This window comes from Elephas maximus, chromosome 11 (assembly GCF_024166365.1).
Source record: "Elephas maximus indicus isolate mEleMax1 chromosome 11, mEleMax1 primary haplotype, whole genome shotgun sequence".
Taxonomy (NCBI): domain Eukaryota; kingdom Metazoa; phylum Chordata; class Mammalia; order Proboscidea; family Elephantidae; genus Elephas; species Elephas maximus.
Window position 1 is genome coordinate 86,808,295 of NC_064829.1, and position 12,996 is coordinate 86,821,290.

The following is a 12,996-nucleotide window of genomic DNA, read 5'->3' on the forward strand; positions in this document are numbered from 1 at the left end:
GCACTGACTACCGATGAAGTAGAGATAGTGCTCCAGTTCCTCACCAAGTCGTCCTCCTAGTGCAAGTCCAAGTTCCCAGAGCTGCGTCTGAGGTTTGAACATGGTAGCAGTACTGCCTGATGCTTTGTTGAAAGGTGAGTTCACTCCACATGGAGCCTGCTCCCTTTGAGACCCAGCCTCTCTTCTCCAGTTCCTGGAAATGATCTGAAGAGAAGTTCTGATCCCCATTCTGCTTAGAAGATTTAACTCTCAAACCACTTGCTGACATTCTTACTGGCCCTCTTTCAAACCTAACACCCTTTATGAGGAAATGTCTCAAACTAGACCGTGCTCTATCAGGACAACAATTACTCCCTGCTTTGTTCAGGACATCACGTGCAACTTGTTCATTCTCCCTCATTCAATAAATATTTCTTTGGCGTCTGCTGAGTATCAAGCCCGTTTTTAAGCACTTGTTCCGTGCCAGGCCTGTTTTGACACTTTATATGTATTAGCTCATTTAATTATCACTGGAGGTTAAAAACCCATCCAGTCCCACAGTGTGCTGGTGCTGGAGCTGGGATTTGAACCCAGAGCCCAGAGTTTAACCCACTCTGCCCTAGCATCACATTATAAGTTCTAAAGTTTGCTGCCTTCCCATTACCCATGGGTCTCTTAGAATAGAAGGATGGGCACACACTTCCTCTAGGTCCTCTGGTCAGAGGCTCACAGCTTCTACAGGTTCCACACGCTAGGGATCCCCAAGTTTTCTGTGAGGAGAAACTACTTTTCCATCTCCTGAGTCTTAGAGCTTCAAGGTGGTTACGTGGGAGGAGGCCCCACTTCCCAGCACCACCTCCTCCTCCTTGCTGGGAAGGCAGAACGCCCCTTGGGAGGACATAGGAGTCTCAGCCAAGATGCTTTGAGATGCTGCATTTCAGGGTCTGTGGAGACACTCACTGCTCTCGCTAGCTTCGATCTTCTGCCACTGACTAGGAACAGCTGGTCTCTGAAGACCCAGCAGGGTGGTCAGAAGAAGCAGCATTTGACCTAGGCAGATATTAAGACTGACATCCCCCCACCCACTGCAGCTGTCTCTGAGGACTGGAGCAGAGGACAGAGAAGAAAGTCAATGCAACAGAACAGAGTCCAGAAATGAACCCACACATAACGGACAACTCACTTTTGGCAAAGATGCAAAAGCAGATCAGTGGAGAAGAGAGGCAGGAGCAAACACAGCCCGGCGGCTTTCTGCACCCAGCCCACCAGGCAGAACGGGACAGCAGAAAGCACACTGACCCACTCCTGCCCTCTGCCCTTCCTGCACCAGCCCACAGCTGTGCTATTCGCTCCTCCTGAACCCGACCCAACAGGAAATTCTCAAAGATGCACCTCTGGCTGGTGACTTGTCTGCAGGGAGGGAATGTCTCAAATGCAGAAGGAGAGGGAGTGTTTGCAGACCGGAGCCCCGTGTCCCCCAGCCAGGGAACCACAGACACCCGGCATACGGACGGGCGAGCAGCACTGTGAAGCCAGGCAGCCCAAAACCAAACACGGCATGTCCTTGCCTGGACCCTGCTGAGTGTGAGCACTTAACATTTACCACACTAACGACCTAGCAGTCTCCTTTTGTAAATCAAGGTTAGGTTTTCCATAAATTCACAAGCTGTGGCCTCAGGGGTTAAAAGATCCAGGACCTTCCCCAGGCAGTCCTCTGGATCTAAGTTGTGTCCGTGAATTCCCAGATTAATACCCCCCACAACAGAGGAATGTCCCATCGACGTTTCTCACTGGCTCAGTAAAAGAAATTAGCTAATGGGTGAGGATCCAGCTCCCACTCCATTACTAAAAATCAGCATGAGATTTCTAAACTTGGCTGGTAATCTTACCCAAGAATGTGGGACAAGCCTATTCTAGAGTTCTGCGTTAAAATTTTTTTTTTAAAAGACCAAGGTTTAAGGAACCCTGGAAATTACCCCATATGTCACACATGTATCACAATAGTGAAAGCAGCTCCACTTGTCACCTGCTCAAGCTTCGTGCGCACAGGACACTTTACGAGCATTGACCGTCACTGCACTCGAATGGAGAGGCCTGATACCCTACTTCCCGGCGGTGCAGTAGGCCCTGGGGGGCGGAGAGGGGTCGGAATCCCCCAAAGACTCTCCCCAGACCTGACCAGCTTTTCTCTTTTAGAGCAGGAAAAAGAACGAGGCCGGAGCAGGAGTTCCTGGCCCCCATTGCTGAGACCCCGGTGGTGGGGTCGCGCAGCGCTTCCGCCAAGCTCACAGCGCCCCCGTGTGGCGAGTCCGCGCCCTGCACGCAGTCTCTCCCCTCCCTCAGCAGGGGAGAGCTACCACCGGGGCCGCCGAACCCACCTCCCTATGGGGCCCTCCGCGGCCCTTCGACGTGTCCCCTGCTCATAGGGCAACCTCCGCCCGCCCCAGCCGGAGCTGCCAGGCCTTTGGCCCCGTGGGAACACACGAAAGACCCTCCGAAGACCCTTTGCAACCCCCGGGAAAGCTCATCTGCTCCCAGGAAAAGACTCAGAGAAGCAGTGCTGTGACCCCGCTGGCCATCTCCAGCCCCCATCCCGTGCACCTCCCCTCTCGCCCCCCCCACCTCCGCCTCCCAGAGGCCCAAACACCAGGGACGTGCGTGAATGTGCAGGGTGCAGAGATGGCAGCCGCCAGGGGCCCGGCTAGGATGCGGTTCTCAGTGTGCTGTGACCGCAATGACAGGCTAGAGGCCCGTTTTGTAAGGAGGGTCCCCTCCTACAGAAGGTGAGGAGGAACGCGCTCTCACCTGGAGCCCCGAGGCACCCAGTTATCCCACAACCAACCTGCGGCCCCGGCGCCGCTAGGGGGCGCTGAAAGTGGGCGGGAGGGGCCCTTCCTTCATCAGGTTATAGGCCCTGTCGGCCACTCAAACCCACATCCAAATTTGTGAATTTGGGGATTCAACAAGTCACACAAAGCTAAAAAGCGATCATGAAATCCTGGCTGCCTCAGGACCCACCAGGCTCCCAGAATAAAGCTGAAAGTCCATGCGCTCTGAGATTTTCACAGTGGAAGGTGTGGCACAGCAAAGCCTCCACGGCGAAGGGCAAAGGGCCATCCCTGGTAACTGACAGGAAGAGGGAGAAGGCCTGAGCACTTCTGAGGGACCGCGCAGCCGAAGAGGACAGTTTGCTGTGATTCCAAGGGATGTCACATCACAAATACCCCAGGAAGGGCAAACCAAAAACCAGAACCACTGCTGTGGAGTTGATTCCTGCTATAAAAGACGCTGGTGACAACAGACCCAAAATAGCTCGCAGTCTAATGCTCTCTTTTCTGGGCAGCCAGCAGTGGCTGAAGAGCTTCTATATTTTCCTTCTCTTTTATTTTTAAACCAAGGGAGACAGCCAGGTAATTTTAAACTTCTAAATCTCTTAGGCAATTAGACCATGGGAGCAAGGGGACACAGGAGTTGCAAAGGATCATTCCCAGCCACAGGAAAGATCATTTAAGAGTAAGAAAAGGAAATTAAACAAGAACCGGAGGGCACGCAGCCGTCTTCCCACCTTTGGGAACCGATTAGCCCACAGATAGCTTTCCAAAGGAATGACTGGGGAAAGCATCAGTAGTACAAACTTAAATGAAAGAGTGTTTCCAAACCCCAGGCCAATTCAGACACACATTGGACAACCACTGTCTTTCTCCTTCCTGCTCTTGGAATTACTGCATGTCACGACCACAGTGACCCCAGGGCCACTGACCAGCTGGTGGCCACCAACCTCTAAGCTCCTCCCCAGGAACATGTATTAATCACAAGTGGGGAAGAGCTCGCAGCAGGGAAGCCGGTGGACATGCCTCCACCCATCTATCTATCCATGTACATCCCTGGGAACAGACAGACCAGCACTGCCCTAGAGGACACAGTGCCACTTTGAGAGGCTCCTACCAGGTACCACCTCAGACCCCAGGCAGCACAAGACGAGCCCTCCAGGACACTCCCCAACATAAATGTCTTCTGCAGAAGTGCCCTGGCCAAGAGAGACAGGAGATTTTGACAGCCCCCACAGCACCAGATGCAGAGCCAGCCTTTCCTTCCAGAGGGCGCTGTGGGGCAGCCATGAGCCTGACTGGCTAGGACAGGAGAGCACTGCTGTGCACTGTGGTTAGATGGGAGTAGTCCTCACTTTCAGGAATGCTCAGCATCAGGAACACCAGGTCGGGACTTCTCAAACAGTCCACGAAAATGTGCGTTTTAGTTCCACTTTCTGTAACTTTGTGCCTGTTTCAAAATTTAAATAATTTTTTAAATCAACTTTCCTAGAAAACAAAACAAAGAAATCCCTTCCTTCAAAACCCTGGTTCTAACTTGTTGTTAGGTGGCTGTCGAGTTGGTTTCGACTCATAGCAACCCTATAGGACGGATTAGAACTGCCTCATAGGGTTTCCAAGGAGCGGCTGGTGAATTTTGAACTGCTGACCTTTTGGTTAGCGGCCGAGCTCTTAAACACTGTGCCACCAAGAGTTCTGACTAAGGCCAGGCTTTTATCAGACCACTTTTCTGCACAACAGAGGGTACCCTCCATTGGCGAATGTTTTTCTGTCTGTCTCACTCAGCCTAGGACACAGCCCTGACCACCGGCCTCAGCCTCAACTTGCCAGAGCTTGGACAAACCACTCCTGGTGGCAAATAAGGGTGGGCACGGGCACTGCAGAGCCACCCATCTGCAGACAGGATGGCTCAGCTGAGGCCTGAAGGTGCAAGTCCAGACTCAGGCAGAGTCACGTGCAAGAGGGGCAGCTACTCACAGGGCTAGGGAGCACCCAGGCACTCACGGAGGATGCGGAACATGGCAGACGCTCACAAAGGGTGGGGAGCACAGCAGGTGCTCGTGGAGGATGAGGAATACAGCAGGTGCTCAAGGAGGGTGGGGAGTACATGGGCATTCACAGAGGATGGGGAACATGGCAGGTGCTCAAGGAGGGTGCAGAGCATGTGGGCACTCACGAAGGGTGGGGAGCATGCAGGTGCTCATGGAGATGGGAAATGGTGGGAGCTTACAAAGGGTGGGGAGTATGACGGGCACTCATGGAGGATGGGGAACATGGTGGGTGCTTACAGAGGGTGGGGAGCACAACAGATGCTCATGGAAAGTGGGGAGAACAATGGGTGCTCACAGAGGGTGGGGAGCAACCAGGGGCTCATGGAGGGTGGGGAGGGTGTTGGACTTGCCTGGCCCCTGAAAACTGGGGTTATTAAGAACTTTAAGGAGCATGATTCAACTCTGTGAGTATGAAGTCCACTCTTGGCTCTCAAAGCCTGGGTTCACTCCCTGATCCTCCTTTAATCACATCCTCACCACAGCAGGCAAAGGGATGATGAGATAGGCCACTCCCCAAAGACACACTGAGAGGATTACAAGTGCCTGTTTGTGTGACGGTGCCCCATGAAGCTGGGCAGATAGGGCAGGCACTGAGCAAATCCCTGGAAACCCTAACACAAACACACCCTCCACAGGAAGAAAGGGCAGGCTCTTCCAGGGACCAGCATCCCAGTCCTGACCCAGAGTTGTCCTAGTACTGAGCCTGACAGCAGCCAGGTGGTGATGTTACTGCAGCCGCTGCCATGAATCGCTGGGGAAAGCCCTGTCAAGATGTGTTCTGTCATTGGCCTTGTTGGTTTGTTTGCTCCTCTGCCTCCTCTGATTTGCAGGAGCCTCTCCCCCTTTTATCCATCTCAGCACCTCCAGATCCTTCTCTTCTTTTGCCTGCTAGTCTCTGCTCAGTGAGGCAGCAGAATGGACAGAGGGAAGCAAGGGGCTGAAGTGTTCCCTGGACCAGGCACTGGTACCACCTCTCTGCGGACTGAGCACTGTCCCCACATCCCTCACCACTATAGGGTCTGCCCCTCTGGCTAACAGAATGAAGACCTGTGTACTGAATAGATCCTGCTGTTGAATTCATTACCCACTCTTGTATGAAGCAGAAACAGCACCAGAAACACCTTGGTCCAAATGGCACTGGAATAAATAAATTTTTTTCCCCAAAGCAAAACGGCTCTTTCACTTTTTAATTAAAAGTTTAAGACTACCTACTTGTAAACCACTTAACAAAGGAAAGTGATTATCTATCCAACTGGATACCTCACCATGTGTCCACCCACTTGACACCAAAACCAATAGTGAGTGCTCAAGGCCACTGGTTTTACTCATCAATGCAGCTGTTACATAAAAGCACAACAGTATGTTATTCTCCTGGCCTGAAACATTCTTCATAATTTCAGCCCACAGGGACCTAGCTGGGTTAAATTCTGGAATGGTAACATGAGAATCTCGTAGATCCTCTCCCCGGTGAAACAACAATAGTGGTGAAAATAATTAAAAAAAAAAAAAAATTTTTTTTTTTAATTTTAGAAATTGGAAATCTACTCAATCTCAGTAGAAGTCTGAGACATTTGAGCCATGACCTGCTCCCCTCTACCCACCCTCAAAGCTCAGTGTGACAAAAGCTCTACTACAGATGGGTGAAGCCAGGAAGACAGGTTTCCCTCTTGTCCCAGCTCTCAGCATCAGGCAATGGTTTCTCCCAGGAGGGGTAGGCTGCCAGCATTTCTCACCCCCAGGTTCAGCTTCTGCTGTACTCCGCAAACATGGCCAAGAAGTCTGGGTTCCCTCTCTTCACCCCAGCTCCACTTGGGTGGGAAGTTGTACCTCAGCTGTACAGAGAATACTGGGCCTCAATCACCCCTGCCCCAGCTTAGTCGTAGGGTGAAAGTTCTACACTGGGAGGGACAAGCCAAGAAGACCAAGGGCTGCAACCTCCTCAGCACCGGCTTATAGAGCAGGGGTGTGATTCTGAGAGAAGCCAACTGCTGTCCCCACCACCAGCTCCAGAGCAGTCATTCAGAGGTTCTGTCTCTGCTCTTGGGGAGCAAGAACAGAGAGACACAGCTCTCCCTAAAGCAATTAACTTTATTTGGAAGAGAGCATGGGGAAGTTCAAGCTTAAGGGCATTGATAAAACAATGGAAACCTTGATGATGAACAATCAAGAGGAAGCTAGTAGCTCCACAAAGCAACCAGCAAATATGGAGACCATCTAAAAGTTTAATAGAGGTAACCAGGAAAAGGGACAGCTAAGAAGAGCCCTCCTGGAGCCAGAGCAAATGTCTAAGACTGGCCTCAAAGACTACTCCTGCAAAGCAACCCAATTGGATCAGACAGTGGAACAATTTATGCCTCAGGGTAATGTCAAAAAAAAAAAAAAAAAAATAGAGCAATAGGCTGGCAATTAATGGAGGAGCCCTGGTGGCACAGTGGTTAAGCTCTCAGCTGCTAACCGAAAGGTCAGCAGTTCAAACCCAAGCGCCACTCTGTAGAGAAAGATGATATGGCAGTCTGCTTCTGTAAAGATTTACAGCCTTGGAAACCCTACAGGGACCCTACTCTGTCCTACAGGGTCACTATGAGTCAGAATTTGGCTCAACAGCAATGGGTTCATTGGGGTTCAACAGCTGGGCATAATACCAGTAGAGGCAGACCAGTCAGAAGCTCATCAGGGAGGCTAGAGAAAGACTGCAGAAAACCCAGCTAGAACAAGCAGTCATTTCTTAGGGGAGAGGAGGTTCAGACACTGCACACTGTGGCAAAATAGACAGTGCTGAACTAGTCCAGCCAAATCACTAAACAAATAAATAAGCAAACAACAAGCTTGCCCCTCTCCAGAGGTGGGGGAATCAATAAACAGAGTTGTTACAATATATCACTAAAATGTTCAGTTTTCAGCAAAAAATTAGGAGACATACAAAGAAACAGAAGAGAAAGGAAAAAAAGCAGAAAAAAAAACTGACTTTGAAAGGATAGATACATTGGACTTATTAAAGAAAGATTTCAAAATAACTAATATATATGCTCAAAGAACTGATGGAAATCTTGCAAAAAAAGAGTTAAAAGAAGGTAAGATGACACTGTCTCATCAAATAGACAATATCAATAAAGAGATACAAATTTCTAAAAAGAACTAAATGGAAATTCTGGAGTTGAAAAGTACAATAACTGAAATAAAATATTCATTAGAGGGGCTCAACAACAGATTTGAGCTGGCAGAAGAAAGAATCAGCAAACTTGAAGATAGGTCAGTAGAGATTATGTAACCTGAAGAACAAAGAAAACAGAATTAAGGAAAATGTACAGAGCCTCAGAGAAATGTGAGACAATATTAAATGCACCAATATATGCAGAATTGGAGTACCTGAAGGACAGAAGAAAGGAGGAGAAGAATAATCAAAGAAATAATGACAAAAAGCTTCCTGTATTTGATTAAAATATTAATCTACACATCTAAGAAGATCAGCAAACTCTAAGTAGGATAAAACAAAGAGATACATTCCCATAGTCAAAATGTTGAAGGCCAAAAAAAAAGATAACATCTTGAAATCAGCAAGGGAAATATGACTTGTCACTTACAAGGAAACCCCAATAAGATTAACAGCTGACTTCGCATCAGAAACAATGGAGTCCAGAAGGCGGTGGGATAACATTTTCAAAGTGCTGAAAAGAAAAAAAAACTGTCAACCAAGATTCTTACATCCAGCAAAACTTTTTAAAATGAGGGTAAAATAAAGATATTCCCAGATAAAACAAGAACTGGGAGAATTTGTTGCTAGAGAACCCACCTTACAGGAAATAATAAAGTAAGGTCTTCATGATGAAAGCAAGTGATTCAAATCCACAAGAAAAAAAAAAGGAGAATAGGTAAAGGTAATCATGTAGGTAATTATACAAGACAGTATAAGTTCATATTTCTTCTCCTTCCTTCTCTTAACTGATTTAAAACTTAAAAAACAATTGAATAAAACAATATTATGGTTATTGTCAGGGCTTTAACAAATAAAAATGTAATATATTTGAAAATAACAGTACAAAGGAGGTAGGTGGGAGCAAAGCTGCACTGGGTAAGGAAATGACATCAGATAGTAATTCGAATTTACAGGAAGAAATGAAGGGAACCAGAAATGGTAAATAAGAAGGTTAATATAACAAACTCTACAAATATATAATTGCTGTCCTTTCTTCTCTCAACTTCTTAAAAACCTATAAATATACAAAAATTAATAATAACAACAATGTATTGTTAGGTCTATAACATATACAGACATAATATGTATAATAACTATATAAGAATTAGAAATCAACAACAGAAGGAAGTTTTGCAATTTCACTAATATATGGAAATTAAATGACACATTCCTAAATAACAAATGACTCAAATAAGAAATCTCAAGGGAAAGTAGAAAATACTTTGAAATGAATGACTATAAAAATGCAACACACCAAAGCTTATAAGATGCAGCTAAAGCAGCACTTAGAGGGAAATTATGGCTGTAAACACCTCTATTTAAAAAAAGAAAGAAAAAACATCTCCAGTCATTAACCTAATCTTCTACCGCAATAAACTAGAAAAAGAGCAGCAAACTAAACCCAAAGCAAACAGAAGGGAAGAAATAATAAATATGAGAGTGGAAATAAGTAAAACAGAGAAAGGAAAAACAATACAGAAAATCAACCAAAGGTTAGTTCATTGAAAATATCAACAAAATTGACAAACCTTTAGCTGGACTAATAAAGAAAACACTCGACTGATAAGAAAAAAGAGAAGACTCAAACTGCTAAAACTAAGAATGAAAGAGGGGACATTACTACCAACCTTACAAAAATAAAAGATTATAAGAGAATTCTATAAACAATTATATGCCAACAAATCAGATAACTTAGACGAAAAAGACAAATTCCTAAGACAAACACCAAAAGTGACTCAAGAAGAAATAGAAAATCTGAATGGACCTATAAGAAGTAAAGATATTGAATTACTAAAAAAAAAAAATTATCACAAAGACCAGCAGATTCTACCAAATTCTTCCAAAATATAAAAGAGAAGAGAACATTTCCCAATGTGTTTTATAAGACTACTATTATCCTGATATCAAAACCAAACAAAGACATCACAAAAATAGACAACTACAGACCAATATCTCTTATAGATATAGTCACAAAAATTATCAACAAATTACTAGCAGACAGAACCGAGCAACATATACAAAGGATTACACACCATTAGCGAGTGGGCTTTAATCCCAAGAATGCAAAGTTGGTTCAATAAATGAAAATCAACCAATGTAGTAAACCATAATAATAAAGGACAAAAACTACATGATATCTCAACAGACACAGAAAAGCATTTCATAAAATTCCATACCCTTTCTTGATAAAAACCCTCAACAAACTCAGAATAGAAGGGAACTTACTTAACCTACTAAGGGGCATCCATTGAAAATCCACAGCTAACATCTTAGTTAATCAAGAAAGAGTGAATTCTTTCCTCCTAAGAGGAACAAGACAAGGGTGTCCATTCTCACCACTTCTATTCAATACTTCACGAGAAGTTCTAGCCAGGGTAACTAAGCAAGAAGAAATAAAAAAGCATCCAGACTGAAAAAGAAGAAGTGAAACTATATTTGCAGATGCCATCATCTTGTAAAAGAAAATCCTAAGCAATCCACTAAAAAGCTCTTTGAATAAACAAGTTCAGTGAGATTGCACAATACAAGATCAAGTAGCAATGAACAATCCAAAATGAAATTAAGAAAACAACTGCATTTACAATAGGATCAAAAGAATAAATTAGTTTGGAACAAATTCAAAAGAAGTGTGAAACTCATACCCTGAAAACTACACTCATACACACACAAGCACACCCACATGCACACACACACGAGGAAAAGGAGCAGGCTTCTAGAACTACATCATGCTGGAAAAGGGCACAGCTATGAGTTGTTAGTCACTGTGCATATTGCCAGGTTTCAAAGACGTGCATGCGCGGTCACAGGGTAGGCATGATGGGGAGTGACACAGAAGGAGCAGAGCCGCAGAGGATGAAATGAGTCATGTTCTGAGTGGCAGTCTCATGCAGTGTGGTACATACCCAGATAGGACCGCCTGAGGGGGACTCTGATTTCTTCATCCTTACTATCTGCAGGTACATTAAAAAAAGAGAGAAAAACAGACAGGAAGAGGAGAAAAGACAAAAATAGACCGGTTTTAACACTGGTAAGCAGATATGTTTCCCAGACGTTTTGAATTTCTTTAAAAAAAAAAAAAAAAAACCCTTGGAATAGAAAGACCACAAGGTTTTGGTTTCTGTGTACAGGAAAATTCACTTTCTGAATTCTTTTTCTCCAAAGCTACCTTCTTTCAATATTATAAAAAAAAAGTGCACAGGGGCAGGAGGAGGAAATTTGGGGACAAAGTTAAAAGTTGCTACGTTTTCATTTAATTCCTAAGGTCATAGTGGCAAAAAGTCTACTGCCTGTTTGCTACACTATGGACAAGTGACACCACAGATCCCACTTCTATTTGCCCCAGAAACTCATTCATGCGTTTCTCTCTCATTTTTACTCCCTAGAAGCTTCAGTTGCTGTACATCTGTCTCAGGGTCAAATAAGATCTATTCAGATGATTGCTCATAAAGCTGTTTTCAGAGCACATGAGAAGAGAAAATGCCCACGGAAGTGGGGAGCAAATGCATGTGACCCTGGCAGCCACATGGTCCAGACCAGGCTTACCCTGGCCCCCAGTGACCCACACACCTCCAGACCTGAGTGCAACTGGCTGACCCAGAAGCACCTGGAACAACACGCTTGACTTCAGCCTGGAAGCCTGCTTCTCCCCACCAGGACCTCACTGCACCACGCTGCCCCTCCACAGCTGCCCAAAGGCCCTAAAGATACGAGCCAAGCACCTCCAGAGGACGGAAGGTGGCTAAAAAGGAAGAGTAGGACTCAAATCAGGGGGCTCCATAAGCAGGTGTGGAATCAAAGGTTGTGTGTCATCTGCCCCAGGCAGTGCAGAATCGACCTCAAATGGAAACTTTGCAAGCAAACAGCTAAAAGCAAACGCTAAACAAAGTTCACGCCTAGACTGGGTGTCAGCAGATGCCCTCTAGATGCTGCCAGTGGGAGGTGGGACATTGCCAGGAAAGTAGAGGCTTTTACGAGCCGACAGCACAAAGGACACAAACTGCAGTCCTCACCCTGCCCTTGTCCTGCACCACCTCCTGTGTCCTGGTGCTGACCACCAGTCTGCTGGATTTCCTGACCTCTCTGCTTTATTTCTCTACCTCTGACCAATTTTACCAGTCACTGGTACCTCCTCTACAGATCATGGTCCCAAAGGAAAGCACCTGAGCATGGTGGGGGAGGGGGTGAGTGAATGCAGAACACAGGAATGAGCAGCACACAGCACAACAACTCAGTTGTTTCCCTCTTCATCTTCCAGGCCTAACCATGCTGACACTGAAGGGCAGAGCTATGGGGTCCATGTGGTCAGCTTCTAGAAGCACGGGGAGAGCAAAGGCAAGAAGGGTGGAGGACACAGCTGTGGGTTAACTAGACATCTGTAAAGGTGGGAGAAGCAAGACAGAGACTGTATAAGGGGAGATGACTCAGACTGCAACCGCCTTGTAATCCACGTCGGACTCTTGTCTGGCATGGCGTCAAGCCACCTACGGTTTCCTGGCTGGAAAGCAATATGATCAGATTTGTTTCAGAAAAGTGTCTTGGTGTAGGATGGACTGGAAGAGGGAGCCACCTGAAGCTGAGAAGCCACTGGGGAATGTTCTCTACAATCATGCACTTCCGCAAATCTGGACAGAACACATATTCTGCCAGGCACCAGGGAACCACAGATGTAGCAGGTTGTATTTTCCAAAGATGGCCATAGCAACATTTCTATCCCACATTACCATCCAGAACCCTGGCACTCCCCTTCAGGAGGTAGAGTCCACGTCCTCTCCCCTGACTACGGGTGGGCTTGTGTGCTGTGTGATTTCCAAGCCAACTTCCACAGGACTCCTGCTCTGGGGACACTTGCCCTTGGAACCCAGCTTCCATGTCATGAGGAAGCCGAGGCCACGTGAGGAGACCACATATAGACGCTCCATGACAGCCCCGGCTAAGGTCCCAGTGA

General features: G+C 46.4%; 1 protein-coding gene across 3 annotated transcripts in view; it reads right to left on the bottom strand.

The window, feature by feature from the left end:
* SLC66A2 (solute carrier family 66 member 2) overlaps positions 1-12,996 on the bottom strand; it is a 50,337-nt gene that overhangs the window by 22,266 nt on the left and 15,075 nt on the right. For 2 of the 3 annotated variants that reach the window (XM_049900523.1, XM_049900521.1), the window contains exon 4: positions 10,955-11,002. The exons of the other annotated variant lie outside the window; for it this stretch is intronic. In XM_049900523.1, the coding sequence (XP_049756480.1) occupies positions 10,955-11,002 (48 nt within the window). The remainder of the gene's footprint in view (positions 1-10,954; positions 11,003-12,996) is intronic. 3 annotated transcript variants of the gene reach the window in all.